This window comes from Arthrobotrys flagrans (assembly GCF_004000055.1).
Source record: "Arthrobotrys flagrans strain CBS H-5679 chromosome Unknown unitig_15, whole genome shotgun sequence".
NCBI lineage: Eukaryota > Fungi > Ascomycota > Orbiliomycetes > Orbiliales > Orbiliaceae > Arthrobotrys > Arthrobotrys flagrans.
Window position 1 is genome coordinate 3,191,780 of NW_027137545.1, and position 22,204 is coordinate 3,213,983.

Consider the following 22,204-nt stretch of genomic DNA (forward strand, 5'->3'; position numbering starts at 1 on the left):
TTAACAATCGACGCGCTGGCCCATCTCGCAACACTCTTCCGACATCACCAGAACTCTGGCAGTTTCCATCGCGTTCCGACTCTTCATCCGACAGATTTGATATCTTCGCCTTAATTTCCGACTTCCGACATATTTTTTATATATAAACTCTTGGTTATTCCTGTAGACTCTCGAAATCGCAGGATCCGATCGAGTGCAGCACTGCATTAACCTCTCGCTTCTCGTTTTTCCTTTCTTTCCTCTTTCGGTGAGATTGCAAGTCAGCCAAAATGGGTGGCTGCATGTCGAGAGAGGCATCGGAGGAGATGGAACAGAGGAAAAAGAGTCAGGCGATAGACAGAGAAATCATGGACGACTCGCGGCGGTTAAGACGCGAATGCAAAATTCTGTTATTAGGTAGGCCTTTTCTGTTCTTTCTACGGCTCCTGAGATGACGAGGCTGCTGGATTTTGTGCTTTTCTCTCCCTAACATCAACATCGGTTTGGCTGGACAGGATCCGGTGAGAGTGGGAAATCGACCATCGTGAAACAGATGAGGATTATACATCAGAACGGATACACAGTAGAAGAATTGCAACAATACCGATTAACGGTCTACAAGAACTTGGTCGACTGCGCGAAAGCCCTGATAGACGCTATGCGACAGTTCGATATTGTACCGGAGCACGAATCCAATAAGGTAGGAGAATACTACGACAACCCCAGAGCCGGAATATCACCGACAAAAACTAACATTCGGATTGCAGGAACATATGGACTTTCTATATACCTTCCAGGTGGACCCGGATCCGAACGTTCCTCTCGACCTTCGCGTTAGCAAGGCTGTGGCCGCGTTATGGGACGATCCGGCGGTTCCTTCTGTCCTCGAACATCAGAGCGAATTTTACATTATGGATTCGGCACCATAGTATGTTTTTTTCATCGATCGACATTTTCTTGTTCCAGTCCATATTGACACGCTGGTTTTTTTTCTCTAGTTTCTTTGCCGAAGCTGCACGGATAGGTGCCCCAGAGTACATTCCTTCGGAAGCGGACGTACTACGCGCTAGAACAAAAACCACTGGTATCTACGAGACGCGATTTACCATGGGACAGTTGAACATTCAGTATGGATCCCTCGGAATGAACGGAAATTGGATCATCATACTAATTAGATTTTTAGCATGTTTGACGTCGGTGGTCAGAGAAGCGAAAGGAAAAAGTGGATTCATTGCTTCGAATCAGTCACATCTATTATTTTCTGTGTCGCGTTGAGCGAATACGACCAAGTTCTGTTAGAAGAACAGAACCAGGTAAGGAAAACTGAGGCTCAAGCAATCCAATCTGCCGGCTGCTAACTTGCCTTCCTCCAGAACCGAATGCTGGAATCCCTGGTGCTCTTCGATTCGGTCGTCAACAGTCGATGGTTCGTCCGAACAAGTATCATCCTTTTCTTAAACAAGGTGGATCTGTTTAGGCAAAAGCTGCCGCGGACGCCATTATCGAATTACTTCCCCGACTACTCGGGTGGCCCGGATGTCAACAGAGCCGCGAAATACCTGCTCTGGAGATTCAACCAGGTCAATCGTGCACACCTGAATCTATATCCTCAGTAAGTGGTTGTTCAAGAAACCAATTGTGAATGCCTGCTAACGACCACAACAGCCTTACACAAGCCACCGATACCTCAAACATTAGACTGGTATTCGCTGCGGTCAAGGAGACAATTCTCCAGAACGCCCTCAAGGACTCTGGTATCTTATAACCGACTAAAAATACCAACATCCGACGGAACGCTTTAGTTTGGAAAAAGTGCGATTCTCTATTTACGACATTGCGAGCCATTTAGGCGACCTTACGAAGCTTGAACCGATCCGAAGATTGACCGAACGCCGAAGGGTTCCTTTCCATATCGACAACCACAGCGTTTGGACATCTATATATTTTCGAAGCTCTGATGTTTGGACCGATGCTATATATATATTTGAAGATCACAGCGGCCGACAACTCGGTTACGAATAAGACGAATGGTCCTCCTTTTCTGGGGCTTCGATTAACGACACTCATAATTTTACGACTTATCCGTTCTGTTTCATTTTGAACGCTTCGGTTTCTTCGGTGAACTGATGACGACACTCTGATTACTCCCTTCCACCTCTTTAGCCAACCTTTAGGTTCGCGAATGTATTGTACGTTACACGGAGGGCCGTACCTGCATGAATTGTATCCATTTCTTCATCCTCGTGCTCGAGTTGGAACCGAATGTTCTTGCTTCGATGTTTTCCCATTTTTCTTTTTCTTTACCGTTGACCCTCTGCTTACCCTTCTCTTCTCTTTCCCTTTTGCCTATGTTTGTCCTTATCAAAAAATATCGTCATTTTGCTTTACGGAGTTCCGGTCTTCATTTCTGTTACCTTTTGCTTTTGGCCGATATCTTCCTGTTCATTATGGTTTTTTCCCTTTCTCTCTTATTGGTTTCTTCTTCTGTTTGAATTATCACTCGGTGGTGTTTCCCTTATTTTTTATTTTTATTTTTTTATTGTGTGTTCTCGGATGGGAGCAATTATCTTTATATTTTTTTTTTTCCTTTTTTTTTTTCAAGCGAGAGAGAAAGAAAGAGGGCCTGAACACCGCTATCTCGGACCCGCTCTCCTACCAGAAACCCTTAACTACGGCTTTCGATAGCTTTACTTTTCCTCCAAATTACGAAATTACAATATCATAATAATGCTTTTGACCATTACTACTACTATTACCTCCCTACTTCTTTTCTTGCTGCGGAGTTTTACTCCGTAATGTCGAATGACCCCCCGGATATTGATCCCGTGTGCCAAAATGCAGCCCGTCTACGACAACTCGAGCCCGTCAAACCTATAACTCAACCTCAATCCTCTCACGACCATCCCGAGTTCCCTTTTGCTCCTTTTATTAATTCTATGGGATTCTTTTGTTCGTTTGGAATCGTGGATTGAATCGGGGAGGATTGGGAGCTTTTGAACACGTGCACATGGGACGGGGAGGAGAGATGTAGCCGAAGCAAGAGGGAGAATTACCATTGCCACTACTACTGTTTATTACTACTAGTACTGCTCTTGTTGCTATGAATAACTCATACACACTACACAGACTAGAGATGTGGAAGAAGATGAAGAGGGAGAAGAGAATATTAATTTTTTTTTATATACACACACCTAGATATATATACAAATACGATAGAGAGTTTTATGTATAAGTCCTTATCAAGTAACCTTTTCTTTTTTCCTCCTGATGAAGTATAAAAGAGATATTCTAGAAATCCTTCCGTTTTCTGGAATATACTTGGTGACGTAGAGCTAGCTAGCTAACCTGCCATGCGGATACTCAGTATGCATCTTATGCCAGAAAAAGGGGTACGAGCGAAGAAAGAAGACGGAAGAGATGACAGCTAAACCATATGCTAGATAGCAGCCTGCAGCCTTTGGGCCTATCAGGTTGAAGTACCTTTTTTTTCTTCTTTCCTTGTTGGATATGCAATCCAAGTACTTATTATGTAATACAGGTCGGTTTGCTTGTTTTCTTTGTAAGTATAAGTAGTAAATGTTCTTTTTTTTTGCCGTTCGCAATTCGCTTCTTTGATTATGAGTGTCGCATGAACCGATGAGGGTGAACCGGGACGGGTGGAAGGCAGGCAGCTCGGGGGAGGACATGAGCATATATTATGAACTCTGTTGGTGGCGGTTTGGGTGTTATACAGCTAGGCATCTCACTTTTTTATGAACGGCGATGGGTGGTCGTAGATAAATATAGATTCTAGCATGTATTCCTTTCGGGATCCTAAATTTATTTTATTCTTGATAGAAAAAAGATGGAGAGCCTGAAGCTAAGCTTATGCGGTTGTACCGACGCACGCCAAGTCAAAACGTGCCTGACTAACGGGTCAAGCGTGGATTCAATACGCGAAGAAACCTGTCGCCTTGGTTCGCCAATCTACCCTTTCCTTCAAACATCAAATCAAATCTTCAGATCCTCATCCCCATCCAATCCACAATGTCCGACGAAACACGAGTCAAGGCCACAATCTACGTCAGTACGTACCCCCTAACCATCCCCTCCTTCTCATTCGCTAACTTTATAATTTTTTTTTTTTTTTTAAAAAAAAACCAGCCGGCCTGGACCCCACAACAACCACCCCCTCCACCCTGCACACCTTCTTCCTCCCCTTCGGTCCGATAGCCGACATCCACCTCCCCCTCGAAAAGTCAACCTCCCTCGCAAAGGGTTTCGCATACATTGAATTCACGGATCCCCTCGATGCTACAGCTGCGATAGATAACTTTGATCAAGCGGAGTTGTTCGGAAGGGTGATTAGGGTCAGTCAGGCGAAGAACCTGGGTTTCAGGGAAGGTGGGAAGGTGGAAGGGGGACTTGGAAGTAAAGTTGCGGTTTGGGAACAGGAGGGGTGGTTGAAGAAGTATGAAGTTGATGAGGAGGATAGGAAGGTTGTGGAGGGGGCGAGGGGGAATGTCGGGGGAGGGGGGGATCCGATGGAGGGGTTGGAGGGGTTGGATGTTGCGGGGCCGAAGTTGAAGGGGTGAATCGGTGGGGTGGAGGGCGTGTTATTGCCCATGGCGTTTTGGCGATGGATGATGGGGTGTTTATTCGATATACACGCTATATAGGCTGGGTTGTTGGTCTTGAATTGAAGACTTAGTGGTCAGGCCGGGTGATAATGGGGAAGGTCGGAAGGCGGCTTGGTCGAACCCCGTATATATCGAGATAAAGGGGAGCCCGCACCATACTCGACGAAACGGCAAGGTCGTGTATCCGTCGATAACAGCATACCACGACGAGTACCCAAGTAGGTATTTATATCACCATCAAGATTCAATATCACGGATCAAGCGAATATTACTTCCACATCAATCCCCCATCTTCGAATTATAATCCCCCTACCATCCACTAAGAAGTATAAATCTAACCCGGCTCCCCCACGAGAACTCTATACCCCCTCCTAACCCGTCTCCTAACCCTCCTCCCCACCCTCATAACAACCGGAACCTCCTCCCAAGGCCTCGCCACCGCCAACATCACCATTAACACCAAAATCCACAACCCAAACCCCGCAGGATCCGCCGCTCTCGCCGCCGAAAACCTTCGTACCCCGCCCATCCACCCATCTGGATATCCATTATCACACATGTACACCCTCTCCCCTCTCCCATTACTAACCTCCGTATCAAACCCCAATTCAACGCCCCACGCGACTCCAAACTTTACAAATTCCGTTATGAGCGATAGGTCCAATCTATCCACCGTATCGTAAGCAGTATGTGAATAATCATCATTGTTTATATCTTCCAATTTTCCGGATGTTAGGAGACCCCCAGGGTAGCCGTATCTTATGGCGGAAGCATGGTCGCTGCAGGCGTAGCCGCAGTATGTATCTACCGTATTAATATCAGTATACTCTTTCGCTATTAGTTCGATGAACCTTTTAAACTTCTCATCGAGGAAGTCATTAACAATCCCTATTTCTCCCTTTCCTTTGATACCATTTTTATCTTTGTTTGGTGATATCCGCCCGATCATATCGAACTGTAAAACAGAATGTATATCCCTATACAATCCATTATAATCCTCAAAAACATCGGTTGATCCCCAAAACCCCGCTTCCTCGGCGGAGTAAAAGTGGAATTCCAGTGTGTTTTTGTAGTGTAGATGGGTGGTGAAGGTGGTGGTTGGTACTGATGATAGCAGTTGGAAGATTGAGAGTAACGCTGCTACGCCTGATGCATTATCGTTCGCACCGGGTGCCGGGAGGAAGAAGGGGAGGTGGAGGTTTAGAGAGTCGAGGTGGGAGGAGAGGATTATTGTCTTTTTTTATTAATATAATAGGTTTTTTCGTTAGAATGGTGGGTACGGAGGGTTATAGGTGGGAGGTATTTATTTACGGTATCAGAGACTCCTTGTATACGAGCAATAACGGACGGCTGAACCCACGAGTGGTTAAAATAGCTGACGGAGGCGTTTGGATGCCCGCTATCGTTTATTATCGATTCTAATCGATTGTGAACCCATATCGCGGCATCTCGACCGGAATTTGACCGGAAGTAACGGGTTTTGAAGGATTTTGTGAGATGGGTTAGGTCGGAGGTTAGATTTGAGATTATACTTGTTGTTGAGGAAGGAGGTAGTAGGGTGGGTATGAGGGCTTTGGAGTTGAAGGATGGGAAGGTTGGGGGTGGCGGGTGGCAGGGCAGTGGCATTTGGGTTCCGATGGTTGACTTGATGGATGTAAGTTTCGAGATCGAGATCCGCCGCGATCAGATCGATCGCGATCCTTTGACAACGTTGATAAAGAAGGTCTCTCTTAGCCATTCGCACCAGCGGAAGCGCTTGCGATGTATACCTGGGTAAGTAGGCTTAGCTAGTTGTTGGTAAGTAATTTTAAACTTCGCATGTAAAAGTCAATGCATATGTCGTATTTCCCCTGGATCTAAGGCTGGCTGGCATTATATTCCCTCTTGTTAACTAGCACTTAGCGGCTTCGAGATCTGGATCCCAGGAATTCGGGAAAGCCAATTATATAACGCCCTCGAGTCCACGCTCGAGCTTTGATTGGTCCAAACGTCTCCAACTTTACATAGCACTGTCCGGATTTGACGAAGGCGGAGATGCCTATATATTGATGTTCGATTTAAATTTACGTAAATTTAAGCTCAAGCTAGTGCATGTGCATAGATCTATAGATCTCAGTACTGCGGCACCTCGAGTCGAGCTCGTAGAAACGATCTTAAGATCCTTGAACAAGGTTGATTGTAAAGTTAGGCGCACAGGCGCCACACAGCAAAATCTCCCCGCGAAAGCGCTCGCGATGTATGTATGAGTAGACTAAAAAATTGTTTTTTTTAAGCAGAAAGCTTAAATTTTAAAAGGCTCGCGAATACGAAAATAGGCAGTTGGGAGGTACTGTGCCATGCGCGCATATAGAGAATATCACAAAGCTTCCTCGATTGATCGATCTTACGGGCTCACCCAACGTGGCCAACCTTCAGCCGGTGGGCTGCGCAAGAGCTCTAGGAGACATGGACAACGGCTTCACGGTAATCTCGATCTCGTATTCTTTACTCTTGTGCAATTGGCTACACGCAAACATGATATCGGTCTAAAATGAGAAGGCATCATGATCTTGGTTATGAACTATCAAGACCACAAAATAAGTATATGAGACCGTTGAATCTTCCTCGGATTAAAAACTATCGTCAGCATCAAAACCTCAGATTCACATCTCCAAACATCCATTGCATCTTCATAAAAGCCTATCAGTATTCTCAATACTAGTTTCATACATTCTCATCAAAAGCATATCAGTATTCTCAATACTAGTTTCATACATTCTCCTCAAAAGCTCAAAAGCTTATATAAACAAAACCAATCATATATATAAACAAAACCAATCATATCAAAATGAAGTTCACCACCCTTCTCACCGTCGCTTCCGCCCTCGCTTCTCAAACCGTCACCGCCGCCCAGTCGACGTCGTCGACCCTATCAAGGCCGATCTCCAAGAACGAGCCAGCAACGGCGCCAACTGCACCTACAAAAACCCACTAGCCCCATGGTTCGAATACAAAGTCATCACCTGGGGTCCCTGGGCTCAAGAACCGCGTACCTGGGGCCGAGGTCTCTTGGATAACCTCCGTGGTCAATGCGGAATCATCACTGATTAGGAATTCTATTATCGCAGTGATGGTGCTAGTATTGCTACGTTCAAAATCAGTCCTTCAAGCCGCCCAAGTGTGTTCAGGATGCTATTTGGTTGGCTAGCGGGCCTACTAATGTTGGGATTAAGTGCAACAAGGTTTGAAGGATATTATAAGGGTCGGTTTAGTTATATGTTGAAGTAGATTAAGGTGCTGTAATTGGGGGGGGGTCGGATTTTGGATTTGGATTCTGTTTTGTTTGATTTGGGAACACGTATAACGATGAATTTTGTCTTATAAACTAGTTAGTGTTTCTGGAAAGGGTGCGAGATAAAATGTATTTGGCAGCTTTGTAGACTAGCTAGAATAAAACTGCCCGCAATACATTTGCTGGTCTTAAAGACTTTTCGGATTCTATAAAATCTGGGAGATTTTCTCTCTCCAAATAAACCTTAAAAGATACTATTATAAACGGACATCGACAATTGTAGACTTTACTATTGTTACACCCTGTACAGCTGCCTAGGTATATACTACAGCTGATGCTATATAGCTTTTACAACACATGGGTGACGCTTCTAGGTTATAAACAAAAAACATAGTACAACATTATCCGCAGAGTTTTGTCTACAGCTACCAATTAAAACCCCTCAAATAAGCTCCAAAATAAGCTTTTGTCTAACCCCCTTGTAACAAGTAGCGATCACGCTTGTCATGAGTTACTACAAATCAGGATCGATTAACCTAATTTCATACACTTAAAACTTTGAGGGAAAGGGTCCGGTTGTCGAACTCGGGGTGTTAGGTTACTTGTCGGCTGGACATGACAGAACCTCACGATGCAGGCCAGATTAAATATATGCCGCATGAGAATTGTGTTGGTCTATATACTACAATGGTATGTGGAATTGTAGATCGAGGAAACATATTTCCAGAATTCCTTTGTTGGGAAAATTGAAGCCTTTGGGGGATTATATTTGTTGATGATGGGTAATATTATGACCGGCTGTACTAGCTATGGAATTAAAATCGCTGCGAACTGAGCTATATACTGAGTATGCAGCAGATTCGTTGTGTAAAGGTCGTATGTGCATATAAGAAGGGCCAGAACCCCGGAGGGATGTGTCGATGCCCTTCTTGTAAGCTTCACTCGCCAGTCTCTCCTTCAGATTTCGAGCGCCCACTCGCTATCTTAAGTACATTCGTTCGTTCTTCCGTTCTACCAACTATTGTTCGTTCCCTAGATATCACCCAAGTCGGTCCCGGTCCTTTGGCCAAATTCGATCATTAAGATTCTTTGGAAACCCCGGTAAGCCATTGTAATCTGATTAAATGTCTAGGCATATTATACTAAGATATGATAGCAGTATACGACAAAGTTACAATGAAGTTTAATACAGTTGCTCTTCCTTTTATACTTGCGACGTAAGTTCAATTTTGAATATCTTATACAGCCCAATTACCTACGTAGCTACAGTGGTAACCCTTGAGCGTCGAGTATACAGTGTCTCTGCCAATTCCCTCTATGGCCTCGAACCCCGCAAGCTCCGTAGCGGGTGCGCATTGTCAACTTTGACAAAAACCAGCGTTTATACCGTGGTCGCAACTGTCTGTGGCGGTAGCAGCAACGTTCCAGAACCTCCACCAAAGCCAACAAAGCCAACTCCTTCTCTTCCTCCTCCTGGTTCTTGTAGAACAACCACAATTACGACAGTTTCTAACAAGAAAACAATCACCACATCTGTCAAACTCTGTCCTTATCCACCTTTCACTATTCCAATAACCGGAGAACCTTCAACTCCAACTCCCACTCCCGAAGAGCCTTCGGATACTCCTTCTAAAAAATCGACAAAGCCAACTCCCTCTCTTCCTCCTCCTGGTTCTTGTAGAACAACCACAATTACGACAGTTTCTAACAAGAAAACAATCACCACATCTGTCAAACTCTGTCCTTACCCACCTTTCACTATTCCAATAACCGGAGAACCTCCAACTCCAACTCCTACTCCCAAAGAGCCTTCGGATACTCCTTCTCTTCCTCCTCCTGGTTCTTGTAGAACAACCACAATTACGACAGTTTCTAACAAGAAAACAATCACCACACCTGTCAAAATTTGTCCTTACCCACCTTTCACTATTCCAATAACCGGAGAACCTCCAACTCCAACTCCCACTCCTAAAGAGCCTTCGGATACTCCTTCTCTTCCTCCCCCTGGTTCTTGTAGAACAACCACAATTACGACAGTTTCTAATAAGAAAACAATCACCACATCTGTCAAACTCTGTCCTTACCCACCTTTCACTATTCCAATAACCGGAGAACCTCCAACTCCAACTCCTACTCCCGAAGAGCCTTCGGATACTCCTTCTCTTCCTCCTCCTGGTTCTTGTAGAACAACCACAATTACGACAGTTTCTAACAAGAAAACAATCACCACACCTGTCAAAATTTGTCCTTACCCACCTTTCACTATTCCAATAACCGGAGAACCTCCAACTCCAACTCCCACTCTCAAAGAGCCTTCGGATACTCCTTCTCTTCCTCCTCCTGGTTCTTGTAGAACAACCACAATTACGACAGTTTCTAATAAGAAAACAATCACCACATCTGTCAAAATTTGTCCTTACCCACCTTTCACTATTCCAATAACCGGAGAACCTCCAACTCCAACTCCCACTCCCAAAGAGCCTTCGGATACTCCTTCTCTTCCTCCTCCTGGTTCTTGTAGAACAACCACAATTACGACAGTTTCTAATAAGAAAACAATCACCACACCTGTCAAAATTTGTCCTTACCCCCCGACCACCATCCCACTAACCGAGGAGCCTCCTATCATAACCCCAAAGCCCAAACGTCCAACTCCAATCGGAAAAGGTTCAGCCTGCCCACCCTCCAAAATCCAGCAAGTTTCCCTTAGCTGTCTAAAAGAACAGCAAGTACCATGTAAAACTCCCTGCAAGGAACTTGTTACAGTCACATCTACGGGTGCGTGTTCGTGTATTGGAGCGAAACAGCAGGTTACGGGTACGATTCTAGGACCGACGATGTGTCCTAGTTATTGTGGATGTACGACTTCGACGGTGTGGACTTTGCCGGCGGGATGCAAGACGATTAAGTCGGAGCCGCCGAAGCCGACTGTGGATGAGGAAGAAGAGGGAGGTGGATATGGATATTAATAACGGATTATCTGGGAATGGTGGGATTTGTTATCCGAGGTGGGGAATGAGGAAGCAATTGCGCAATAAAGGTTGATATGTATCGACGATGTTATCTATGTTCCTAAGTCATGTAGCTATCAATTGTCTAACTTGTATAAGTACTCGACTTTACATACTAGACTCCTATGAATCCTCTTACTTTTAATATGCTGTGACTGTAAGCCATATCCGGGGAGGGTTATGTGCACGTATGTGTTGACTACAATTTCCAACAAGAGGTTTGGATTTGGTGATTCGAAAGCCAGAAAAAATAGGTTCCATAGAGGCAAAGAACAGAAAAAACGTATAAGAGCCAGAATAATTTCAAAACAAAAATAATCAAGTAGCTATACATCGAGAAAACCTTCAGCCTTCGAGCTTCTAGACGTGTGGGCTAAACAGGCTGCCCGATAACTTGCTAGTCGAGTTCCAAGACGAGGTGCTGTGCTGCAGCCCGCTGCGTTGCCTCTGGCAAATTCCAACAAAAGACTTCACCAGCCGAAAAATAATCAACCTGTTGTACTTGACAAAGTAGTTAACGTTGATTGACCCCAACCATAACAAATTTGATCAAAGGAAGCCTTTGTGTACATTCCACATCTGCGATATCGATATGCATATGCATATGCTAATCCTACTATATCGTCAGCATGGTTGAAACCTCGAAGGTAACATAAGGAAATTGCATTGGCCGATCCTATGATCATGATATCGACTTGACGTGCCCAATTAGCTATAGCTATAACTACAGATGTATCTAGATGAGGGAAATACGTAATACAATATATAAAATCAATACAAAAGGTACATTAATATCCTGCCATTACGCTGAAGATTCCCGGTTGCGATAACCCACTCCTACCTTCAATAACAAGTTCCATGGTTGACGGTTAAATTATCATAATGTAGATTCAGGAATTTCCCTTTTCACAAACCTCATTAAAATTCTAATGTCGATATATATATCCAAATATCGGTCCCGCGTAATGCAGGAGGAAGGCTCGCATATGAATTCTTTTTCTTTTTTAGTTCCACTGGCCTAATACGTACGTAGGTAAAGTACGAGGTATCGATAGTTAGAGGTAGTTTTAGTCGCTCAGCTCAGGCCGCTTATTGACCCCGTCTATGCAACCCCCCCTCTGTTTAGCTTTTGGCACAGGCGGTTAGCCTCGCTTCTGATCGTGGGCCTAGCTAGCATCATACTTCGATTCCCTAGGTATATGTATGTTCGTTAGGATGGGATTTCGAAACTACCATGTGATGCATTGGCTGGAGGCTTTCTGATCTGTCGTCTACAAAAGGCCTGGACTTCCCGACCTCAAATGTCACTTTTGAATTCATCAAGCAGCTTCTTTTGCATAACTTAACCCCAAGAACAAAAAAAAAAAAAACCTTTAACGAATAAATCTTCTATTCTTTCTTCAATTGCAAATATGGCTTCCACCGACGCATCTTCTGCTCAACGTGAACGGTTCACCTACTCGCACTCTCCAGAGGAAATTTCTGAAGCTGAAGCATCCGTGGGAGTAAAAGAAAGACCTGCTATAGACTGATCAACCATCAAAGTCTCCCAAAAAGATTTGTTTAAAATTAGACAACCTCCTCTAGGGCCTGCGGGTGGTGTTGAAAAAACTCGATACGGATCCCAGGGGAAGAGAGGATGGCGGTAAGTTCCCCAAACATCAAACCCCCCAAAGTTCTCCATGGATAGCTCCGTAAACTAAGAAATTGATTCAGAACTCGGCGCCGCAATCGGCAAAATCTTTTACGAGCTCTTCGAAAGCTACCAAGACTGGGCCAACAACCAAGGAGAATTCGTCTCCGCCCTTCTCGACCGAACCATGGACGAAGATGAAGTCTGGTCCAACCGCCTCAGCGTCATGATTTTTGCAAACCCTCGTGCCGAATACTTCTTCATCAACCACACTTACATCGATATAGATAATACTGCTTGGTTCGGTATTCTTGATCGATGTTATACAATGGTTGTCTTCGAAGCCGGCTGGTTGGTCAGGTACGGAAGTGGTGGATGTATCAACTGGGGGTTTTCATGGAATGGGAATGAAGTGGGTAATGTACAGAGGGTTGCTATTACTTATACTGGACATAATTATAAATCTGGGGCTTGTGGGCTTCAGGCGAGTAAGTTTTATACAACAAATGGTTGATACGACGTGTATGCATTGGCTAATTTTGAATTTTTAACTCGTAGTCCTCGACAAAGACGGAGCTATTAATCATGACTTTGGACAGCTCAGGTCGATGGTTATGGAGTTTAGCAGCACCTCGTGGGACAATACTCGATGGATTGCGAGTCGGTGGGATGAGAAGACTGAACATTGGGGCTAGGGTACCCCACGGTAGTTGCTAAATCTTGGAACCATTGATATTGCATGCATGTCCATGTGTGTAAAATGGCTTTCTAAGACGGAAACTGTTTCGAAATGGCTTTGCAATTTGTAGCTAGCTAAGTGCGATCGCGATGGATTCGAGGCTATGATCACGAGAAGCTCGAAGAAAAAAGAAATATTACTTTACGAAAGACTTCACGTTTCCGATGGGCAATTTATAACCGCATATACTAGTTGGCCTCTTTGGAAATCCTTTAACATCGTGAAATTACCCCGTAAGTATCTAGTTAAGAGGCATATAACATAGTAGAAGTAATACTAGAAGTGGTAGGAATAATAGTAGAGGTAGCAGTAGAGACAACAGCAGAGCCAGCAGAGCCAGCAGAAGGAGCAGTGGTAGAAGTGCTCTTTCATATCGCTCTTGTCAAATTCTCCCCCGCCGTTCGCATGTATGACCTTGAAGCCTACCTCAAACTGGCGTTTCATCTTCCCCATCCACGTTTTGATATCTTTAATTAGTATAAGTATTCGACGTAGAGGACTCGCTTTAGAGCTATTACGGATGGCTCACAAGGCTGGACTCGAGGTTGTCATGGAGCTGTCCTTGCTACGCCAAAGATTTATGTACCGACGTCAAATTTCCATCCCGGTACCCCTTCGTGATGTCTGGGTACGAGACCGATCCCGGTCAGAATTAAGTTCTGACAAAGCCCCGACGTTAGACTCCCTAAAAAATTTCAACTGGTAATGTGACTAATTTACGAACAAATCCATCTGCCAGCTGCAGAGCTTTAAGCCGTAAGTATCCAATAACATTCCTCTTCCCTGCCCATGAAGCTGCAACTGCTTTACACCAACCGCACTACCAAGCATTTTCTGTTTTTCGTATAGATTTGGAAAAGGTCCATAAACTAAAGTACAATTGGGACCTTCATTCTTACCATATTCTGGACCAAAAATGGACGCCTTCGACTCCACTCTAGCGTGCGAAAACCATAGCAAGAAATATGACTTTTCAACGGGCGATAAAAACCTTTACAGCCTCCTTCGGCGGAAATTCAATGAGAAGGATATGACAGTCTACCGCATCAAACAAGACGATTTCACGGACACCAGAGCACAGTCCCGTGCTTCTGGCCCCGCGTCTTGGATTAGATTATGCTTTTAGCTATATCTTCGTCGCTGTCTCCGTCATCATCGTCGTCAAGTTCAACGTCGACGCAGATGTGGTCTTCTTCCTCTGCAGCTCCTTCTTCTACGGGTATTCTACCGTCACAAAGTGCCGAGACTGTCTCCCCCTTTCTCTCTTCGATTCAGAGCCGGTTACCACCGTGAATGCACTTCAGTACCATCGTGTCCCCAAAACAATCGAAGAAAAAAACAACTGGCAAGAACCGAAACAATAATCAAAATTCAAAGTCAAATAGCCAAAAAAAAAAAAAAAAAAAAAAAAAAAAGGAAAGCCCAAGGAAACTGAAGAAGATAATAACGAAGACAACGTGCTGAATATTACCAAGCAAGCACTCCAATACAGCAGTCAATAGACTCGTCTTGAATTCCACGCTTTCTTAATATCCTCCCCTTTGTTTGGTGGATAAGAGGTAGTACTTATCTACTTGTCTTTATGTGGTTGAGGCCAAATCATAGATCTCAAGATGTACTTGATATATCTTGAGCTCCACAGTACTTTTGTTATCGAATCAGCGAAATCGTTGCCTCATTCCTGTAAATATAACATTTCTTCCGCCGAACCCTCGATGTTTAGTAACAGATTGAGCTGGAAGATCTAGGTGCTGGAAAGAAAACCTTTAAGATCAACTAGGAGACTGTGCAACGATCTGGAGACCAATATATATTGTAAATAAAATGCTATGCTTGCGGGCAGGGAATCAGAATATGTACACAAGACTAGATGCAATTTAAGCAACGGCATAAAAATCAAGACAAAATTTGCTCCGAAACAATTCAAGTGACCGCCTGTACCTCGGAAGCCCCTGAAGACTGTGCTTAGAAGTGATCACATGCATAACCACGTTTTAAGTAATTCAACTAGCTCGACCAACCCAAGCTCAATCCCAACTAGTTTAGATGAAAGCTTGGTTGTTAAACATACTAAATCGGTTTGTACCGGTACTCGTTTAGAGGGATCGATCAACTGGATGAAGGGGTTTTATTGGCCACCAGACTTTAAGGAGCGAGCTCTTAATAGCGGCTAGAAAAGTGCAAAACAGATGGGTCCGTGGAACATGGCATGGAATAACGCTAACTACCTAGGTAGGTAGCTATGGAGCTACGGGTTGGTTATGGAATTTTAAACGGTCTCGGAATTACGAGCTTATCGATAGCTACGTAGCTCTGCCCTGCCGATACTGGGCTTGTAGTTTCGACGAACCATATACCATGCACAGATCTGCATTACCTCGGTTGACAGGTAGCTTGATATTCATGCATATTGCCCTTATTGATTGTGAGACTATCTCTTCACAGGAAGGATGCGCGAACGAATATGTAACTTAGCATAGATCGCTTTTCTACTTGCAGAATTCTTTGATTCCTAATTAAGGCTGTTACACAAAAGTTTATCTGCCTTGGGGGCTGCTGCGGAAATCAAGAAATCTCACCATGGATGGTGATATAGATTTAGATTTGGATCGAAGCACCCCAACGTCAGAACTAGGGGGGTTAAACAAGGTACCGGTATCAAACCCGGGCCTCATGCTACTCGACGAAATGTCAGAACTCATTCCCGGCACTTACGACCCCAAAACCGATCCTTTACTCTCCTGTATCGGCGGCCTCTTCAAAGACTGTAAAACCTTAGACGAAGGATTGGAATCTTCATATTCTCAAAAGATCTCTAATGCTGACATATCTCTATTTGGCATCTCCGAGATTTAAAAGTATTTTGTTACAGATGGAGATGTAGAAGGGATTATGTTGGATAGTTTTGAAGTTGAAGTTTAAGATTCTTGGTACGAGACTCGATGGTAGACTTCCGATTTATCAGTGCGATACGGAAAAGGTCGCGGGGTATGTGTTTAAAAATGGGCTTGTTGAGTTTATGGCTCCGAGGAATATGTGGCCGAAACCGCTGAATGAGTCGAAACTTGGACATCAAGCGATTTACGGTAGTAGCGTGATGCGGGTAAGGTATTCGATTTTTGCTTCTCTTGAGTTTTCGGAGGGTAGGTTAGGATGCTGCATCGATCGGTTGGGGGTGAGGTCGAGGTGACTGTAGAGGATGGAGCTGGAGTGGGAGAAGTTGGGGGACCTGGCGATGAACCAGCTGTGGAGGATTAAGATTAACATAGTATTGCGATGTAGACATTTATTAAGGCTGGTAGTTGAATTGTAAATTAATGCATATATGTTTTTCGAATCCCCGGTTGGTCAGCGTGATATCCAGTGTTTAGTCTGGGTCCAGTAGATATTGTTATTCAAAAAAAAAAAAAGAAAAGAAAGAAAAGAAAAGAAAAGAAAAAAAAAGAAAGATAAGATATGTACAAGGTATCCTAGAAATTATGAAGCGCGAAAGAGGAAAACCAATATAAATAAAAGTTTATTTGAATCGAGAAGCTTAAGAGGAAGAAGCAGAATATATACGACAGCAAAGAAAGGGAAGGAGAGGGAAAAAAGAGTTGCACTGTTGTGTTATTTTGCAGGAGGCACCTGGGAAGAGCATCAGCATCAGCTTCCAGTTCCAAGTCCAGGACTGGGAACAAATCATGCGGAGAATCCTGGGGGTCTTGTCCAATCCAATTCTCTCCGCATATATACTCCTAGGCCTGGCTATAAGCTCATGCCTGCCTGCTGGCTGTTGCATGTTGGATGCCCCATGCCATGCCCAGCCCAGCCGTGCAGTGGGGACAAGGTTAAAAACGCCACGACGTCATCGATGGAGGGAAGGTTAAAAAAAAAAAAGTACCAGTACAAGGACACTAGACGCATTGGGCTTCACGTGTATCGTGATTAGTATTTATCCATCAGGCCTTGCGGTGGAGATCGAGAGAAGATTGGTTGTTGCGAAATTTGGGCGGACAGGGCTCTTTCTTGTTCGGAAGGGAAAAAACCTTGGATATGTAGGCTGTAGACCCGGCATGAAGAGATCTCCTTGGATGGCTCCCTTCCGGGTGGCCAAATAGCTAGCTGAGGTTGACGTTTAAAGAATCGTCGTCTCCCTCGTTGGACAGAAAGATATATGATCAAGGCCAAGGCCATCTTTCACACATCCACTCCAGACCTCAAACCTTTTTCCCAGTAATATAGATCTCGAGCAGTACTTCCGTTCCTCATATTAAATTTCGATCGATTCAGAACAGAACCACCGGCCACCAAATTTCTTCTTTTCTTTCAGACCCTTTTAGATTTGATTGTAGTCCCGAGACCCGGCTGTTGGTTCCAATTCCCAAAAGTGAATTCGATTCTCCATTTCCAGTTGAATTCGACCGGCCGATTATATTAGTACTTCCTCTCGCCCTCTTTCCAGGCTGTGTCTGTAATCTCTTCTAATCATCGACACCTTTCGAGAAAGAACCACCCGCTGCCCTTGACCGGCCTGACCTGAAGTTAACCCAACTCAGCTCAAACTTCTGCCTGGTCTTCGACTTGAGATTGACGGAAACAGCGAGAAGGCACCGACCATTTGATCCGTTTTACGAGCCTCCGCCGGCTGATTGGAGAGTAAGCAACCTTCCGTTCATTTTACCATTTCCTCTGGCTGCAGACGAGGTTGCAGCTGCAGTTGCAGTTTGAGTCGACCTTGTTGATCTACAGTGCAAACACCACTAACCCAAAACCCCTCCTTCCTGTGTTCCAGGCAGCGTGAAAATCACAACCGACCGACCAACTTCCCCACAGCACAGCTCAGCACCCCTCTCTTCCTGCTACTCTTCCTCCTCCGTAACCTTCCCATCAGTCATCTCTACCATACAAATACCATCAAAATGGCAGAATTCATCCGCGCCCAGATTTTCGGCACCACCTTCGAGATCACAAGCCGGTTCGTAGCCCGTGGTTGTTGTTGTACCTGTTTGACCCCCTTGCCGAATTTTTCCTCCACCCACCTTTTCCGTTTGGCGAGATGTCGTCATAGCCGTCACCGAAGGCGCCCTGTCAGAACCTCAGCACATCCCAGCATCTACAAAATCGCGAGACTCGACTGACTCCTGATGAAAATGATAGATATACGGACTTGCAGCCGGTCGGTATGGGAGCCTTTGGACTCGTTTGGTAAGAAAAAACACGCCCTAGTTTCTTAAACCACCGGAAACCTCCAATTCTTAATCTCGAACCCCCTGCAAAATAGCTCTGCAAAGGACCAACTTACCGGCCAACCTGTCGCCATCAAGAAGATTATGAAACCGTTCAGCACACCGGTCCTCTCGAAACGAACATACAGAGAATTGAAGCTACTCAAGCATTTGAAGCATGAAAATGTATGGCAATCCGGTTACTTCCGGCGACAAGGCTTAGCTATCGCTTTTTCCCGCTGACAATTTCATTTGCAATACAGGTTATCAGTCTTAGCGATATCTTCATTTCGCCACTCGAAGATATGTAAGTTTCCGATAGAGTTTCGAAGCTTAAAAAACCTTACCGGGGCGTTAACGGGCCGAACCCATAGCTACTTTGTCACAGAGCTTCTCGGTACAGATCTTCACAGGCTATTGACATCCAGGCCGCTCGAGAAGCAATTCATCCAGTATTTCCTCTATCAGATCCTGGTAAGACGCTCCAACCGTGCAAAAAGGCCTTTTAGACCCATTCAAACTGACCGATGTTTCAAAAATCACAGAGAGGTTTGAAATACGTGCACTCAGCCGGTGTCATCCACCGTGACTTGAAGCCAAGCAACATCTTGGTGAACGAGAACTGCGACTTGAAGATTTGCGACTTCGGACTTGCCCGAATTCAGGATCCACAGATGACCGGATATGTCTCCACAAGATACTACCGTGCTCCGGAAATCATGCTTACCTGGCAAAAGTACGACGTCGAGGTAGATATCTGGAGTGCAGGGTGTATCTTTGCGGAGATGTTGGAGGGAAAGCCACTCTTCCCCGGAAAGGACCATGTCAACCAGTTTTCGATCATCACAGAGCTTCTAGGAAGCCCGCCAGAGGACGTCATCCACACTATTTGTAGCGAGAATGTGAGTACTAGCTTGATGCCTCGGACTGGCCATTTCTCGCTAACCTTTGGCACAGACACTGCGATTCGTCCAGTCGTTACCCAGGCGCGAGCGTATCCCACTTTCTCAGAAGTTTAAGAACGCTGATCCAGCTGGTGAGACAAGCCCATTCGATGCACCAAGGGGCAGAGCTAACAATTAGCGATAGCGGTCGATCTGCTCGAACGAATGCTTGTTTTCGACCCGAAGAAGAGAATCTCAGCCGCAGAAGCTCTGGCACATGAGTACCTTGCCCCATATCACGATCCCTCGGACGAGCCCGTCGCAGCCGACAAGTTCGATTGGTCCTTTAATGATGCCGACCTTCCAGTTGACACATGGAAGATTATGATGTACAGCGAGATTCTTGATTATGTGAGTATCGTCGATCTTCTCCATATATACCAAGTAGAAGAAATACTAACGCGATACCTACCACAGCACAACGTCGACCAAAACGATCCCCCAATGTAGACAAGCCAAATAAGGCGAATAAAAACCAACTCATGACGACAAGAAAAGAAGAAACAGGCATTGACAGAAAGAAACGAGACATAAAAGGCGTTTTTTTTATTACTACGCAAAAGATCCAATGAACATCTTTTTTCTACCTGTTTTTTTTTTTTTTTTGGAAATGAAATAATGCACACACACACAAGAGCTAAAAAATGAGATTTTACATTTTTGATTTTACAAACCACTCCACTTCACTTCACTTTCTCTTGGTTCCGCTAACTTTCAGCGATACTGGCGGAGTCTTGGGAGTCTTTTCGGATTTTGACGATTCATATTCTTAAAACTTTTTTTTTTTCTTCCTGACGTTTCCTTTGTTGCCGTGTATACCGAGTCTTCATTATTCACTTTTGTTTTCACCTCCTTTGTGGAATTTTTGGTTTCCAATGATATCCATTCGATCAGATCAGAAAGAAAAAAAAAATACCTTCACTTGACAAGAATCCTGATGTGGGGAATGTGCTCTCCCCTTTGGTCGGTTGTTTTTATAGCGGTCCGCATACCTATTTAGGTAGGTACGAGATGTCGACCGGTCTTTGGTTGCAAATAAAACCCGGTGGTTTTTTTTAGGTAGACAGTGTGTATTGACTTGGCTTATAATATTGGTTTGGTCTTGATATTATCAATACCTCTTGATGGTTTCCTCTAGCCCAATGCTGTAATTGATAATTTTAATAGCGGATTTCCGGAATATATGGGTGATATCCGTTATAAAGAATGCCCACGATGTAAGCTGGTACGGTCGCTACGAACACCATATCCTGGTCCATTATATTACTTGGGTCGGAGAAACAAGAGTTTCAAGGACAGGATTTTTGAAATGTCCGCCTGAAAGACAGCCTTTAATCGAAGGAATCAAGATGTCTTCGAACGCTTTGATGATAAGACGTCTTGTCTACCTATTAAGAAATGATCCGAAAAGCCCCTCCAAAACTTCGTACGGGGAATGGCGTAAAGGCATGTCTAATACTTGAGATCTGGTAAATGAGAATCAAGATCCCGAGTGGTGAAATCAAGGTTATGGTTAGACTTCGACCCTGAGTTCAACTGAAACAAATTGTACGAAGACGTGTCGATATGATATCATCGTATTGCTCCCAAAATAGGTACCATCGGTGAAAAAGAAAACCCGACATCAGCAGAAGTGAGTGATGGAAAGAAAACCGTGTAGATATCATACACCAGGGCCGGGAAACCTATCAAATATAGTAATATAAATCAACACAATATGGAGGATGTTGGAATTTGTTTCTAAACATCTTTAGGTCCACGATCCCTGCATCGTAACTCCAGATTCGAGTCTGGTACCTCCGGATGTACCTGTAGACTAAGTTATATTATAGACGGCGAGGGAGGGGAAAGATACCGGCTAGTATGCCTTAGACCGGTCGTTGGTGGCGTTCCCGCAATGACCTATGGGGTCGATGAATTAATTAGCATTATTAGCATAGGTTCTCGATCGCATCGGGAGTTATGCAGCTGCAAGTGCGCAAAGGCCAAGAAATCAGAAGGAAAGTTCGCCAGCCCTTGTCGGAGTAGTTCCCTTCTTCCAGACCAACCTGCAAGTACCTCCTTTCTGGCATTGGCCGACGCTCGACACGTCTCTTTCTCTCTCTCTCTCGATTCCTGGCCATCGACCTGCAGCTTTTAGAGCCTTGGTCTGTTTCGTTAACCTCCCCGAATTCCGAATCCTGCTTTTCTCACCTTCGATATTTTAATATTAAACAGCATTCCCCATAAATCAGCTTCCTTTCCCAGCTTTTTAGAAACGGGGCCTGTTTGTGCAGGGTCCAAGTACAAGTCGAAGGTCGATCCCCAAGCTCGAATCAAACCGACAACCAACACCCAAGCTGTCGCCAGCTGGCTAAACGGCTCCCTCATTTAAACCCTCCGAACAAACACGGTGGATAGACCGATCCTACCAAAAATCGACATCACATTGTCACCGTTTCGAACCGTGCAGTCATCTCGGCTGAAAGAAAACAGGAAGGAGAACCGCAGCCAGGGTGGTGGTGGTAGCAGTAGCGTAGCGTAGCGGTGGTGTCAACGGCACTCAACCTTTTTTCAATATCCTTCTGAGACCTCCAATATCACCACTCCACCGCTTCAAAAAAAAAAAAAAAAAAAAAAAAAAAAAAAAAAAAACAATCATCGAGACCACCCACACCGCCAGTCAGCCAGTCAGCCCTCTATTCCAGCCTTTTGCTTTTAAACTCTTCTGGGCTGCCGAGAAACCATATTAACCTTCCTCGCTTCTCGCTTCGATAGACTCCTCAACCTTTTTAACTCCCACCCACCCCGGCCGTTTCTTC

The 22,204-nt window shown here is 44.6% G+C and overlaps 6 protein-coding genes across 7 annotated transcripts; 5 read left to right on the forward strand and 1 right to left on the reverse strand.

The window, feature by feature from the left end:
- Positions 1-269: 269 nt before the first annotated feature.
- Positions 270-1,744, forward strand: DFL_000801 (uncharacterized protein; the record flags this gene model as incomplete). Its single annotated transcript, XM_067637680.1, has 7 exons — positions 270-396; positions 495-679; positions 747-907; positions 978-1,106; positions 1,163-1,292; positions 1,353-1,591; positions 1,645-1,744. 7 exons carry the CDS (start codon positions 270-272, stop codon positions 1,742-1,744), a joined length of 1,071 nt encoding a protein of 356 aa, XP_067495353.1.
- A 2,261-nt stretch (positions 1,745-4,005) lies between these two features.
- Positions 4,006-4,553, forward strand: DFL_000802 (uncharacterized protein; the record flags this gene model as incomplete). The annotated part of the gene is made up of 2 exons (XM_067637693.1): positions 4,006-4,045; positions 4,123-4,553. The coding sequence occupies 2 exons, from the start codon at positions 4,006-4,008 to the stop codon at positions 4,551-4,553; spliced, it is 471 nt and encodes a 156-aa protein (XP_067495354.1).
- Positions 4,554-4,932: 379 nt separating this feature from the next.
- On the reverse strand, positions 4,933-6,224 carry DFL_000803 (uncharacterized protein; the record flags this gene model as incomplete). Its single annotated transcript, XM_067637704.1, has 2 exons — positions 4,933-5,832; positions 5,910-6,224. The coding sequence occupies 2 exons, from the start codon at positions 6,222-6,224 to the stop codon at positions 4,933-4,935; spliced, it is 1,215 nt and encodes a 404-aa protein (XP_067495355.1).
- Positions 6,225-8,678: 2,454 nt separating this feature from the next.
- Positions 8,679-10,838, forward strand: DFL_000804 (uncharacterized protein; the record flags this gene model as incomplete). 2 transcript variants are annotated; one of them, XM_067637715.1, is made up of 4 exons in its annotated part: positions 8,679-8,716; positions 8,954-8,970; positions 9,026-9,086; positions 9,167-10,838. In XM_067637715.1, the coding sequence occupies 4 exons, from the start codon at positions 8,679-8,681 to the stop codon at positions 10,836-10,838; spliced, it is 1,788 nt and encodes a 595-aa protein (XP_067495356.1). The 2 variants fall into 2 exon arrangements, with proteins under 2 accessions (XP_067495356.1, XP_067495357.1); XM_067637716.1 differs by having other exon boundaries at positions 9,029-9,086.
- Positions 10,839-12,292: 1,454 nt separating this feature from the next.
- On the forward strand, positions 12,293-13,208 carry DFL_000805 (uncharacterized protein; the record flags this gene model as incomplete). The annotated part of the gene is made up of 4 exons (XM_067637728.1): positions 12,293-12,379; positions 12,468-12,525; positions 12,597-13,001; positions 13,072-13,208. 4 exons carry the CDS (start codon positions 12,293-12,295, stop codon positions 13,206-13,208), a joined length of 687 nt encoding a protein of 228 aa, XP_067495358.1.
- Positions 13,209-17,050: 3,842 nt separating this feature from the next.
- DFL_000806 (uncharacterized protein) lies at positions 17,051-19,853 on the forward strand (the record flags this gene model as incomplete). The annotated part of the gene is made up of 11 exons (XM_067637739.1): positions 17,051-17,081; positions 17,842-17,890; positions 18,027-18,209; positions 18,392-18,439; positions 18,516-18,645; positions 18,723-18,766; positions 18,834-18,933; positions 19,005-19,361; positions 19,417-19,495; positions 19,549-19,754; positions 19,821-19,853. 11 exons carry the CDS (start codon positions 17,051-17,053, stop codon positions 19,851-19,853), a joined length of 1,260 nt encoding a protein of 419 aa, XP_067495359.1.
- Positions 19,854-22,204: the final 2,351 nt, after the last annotated feature.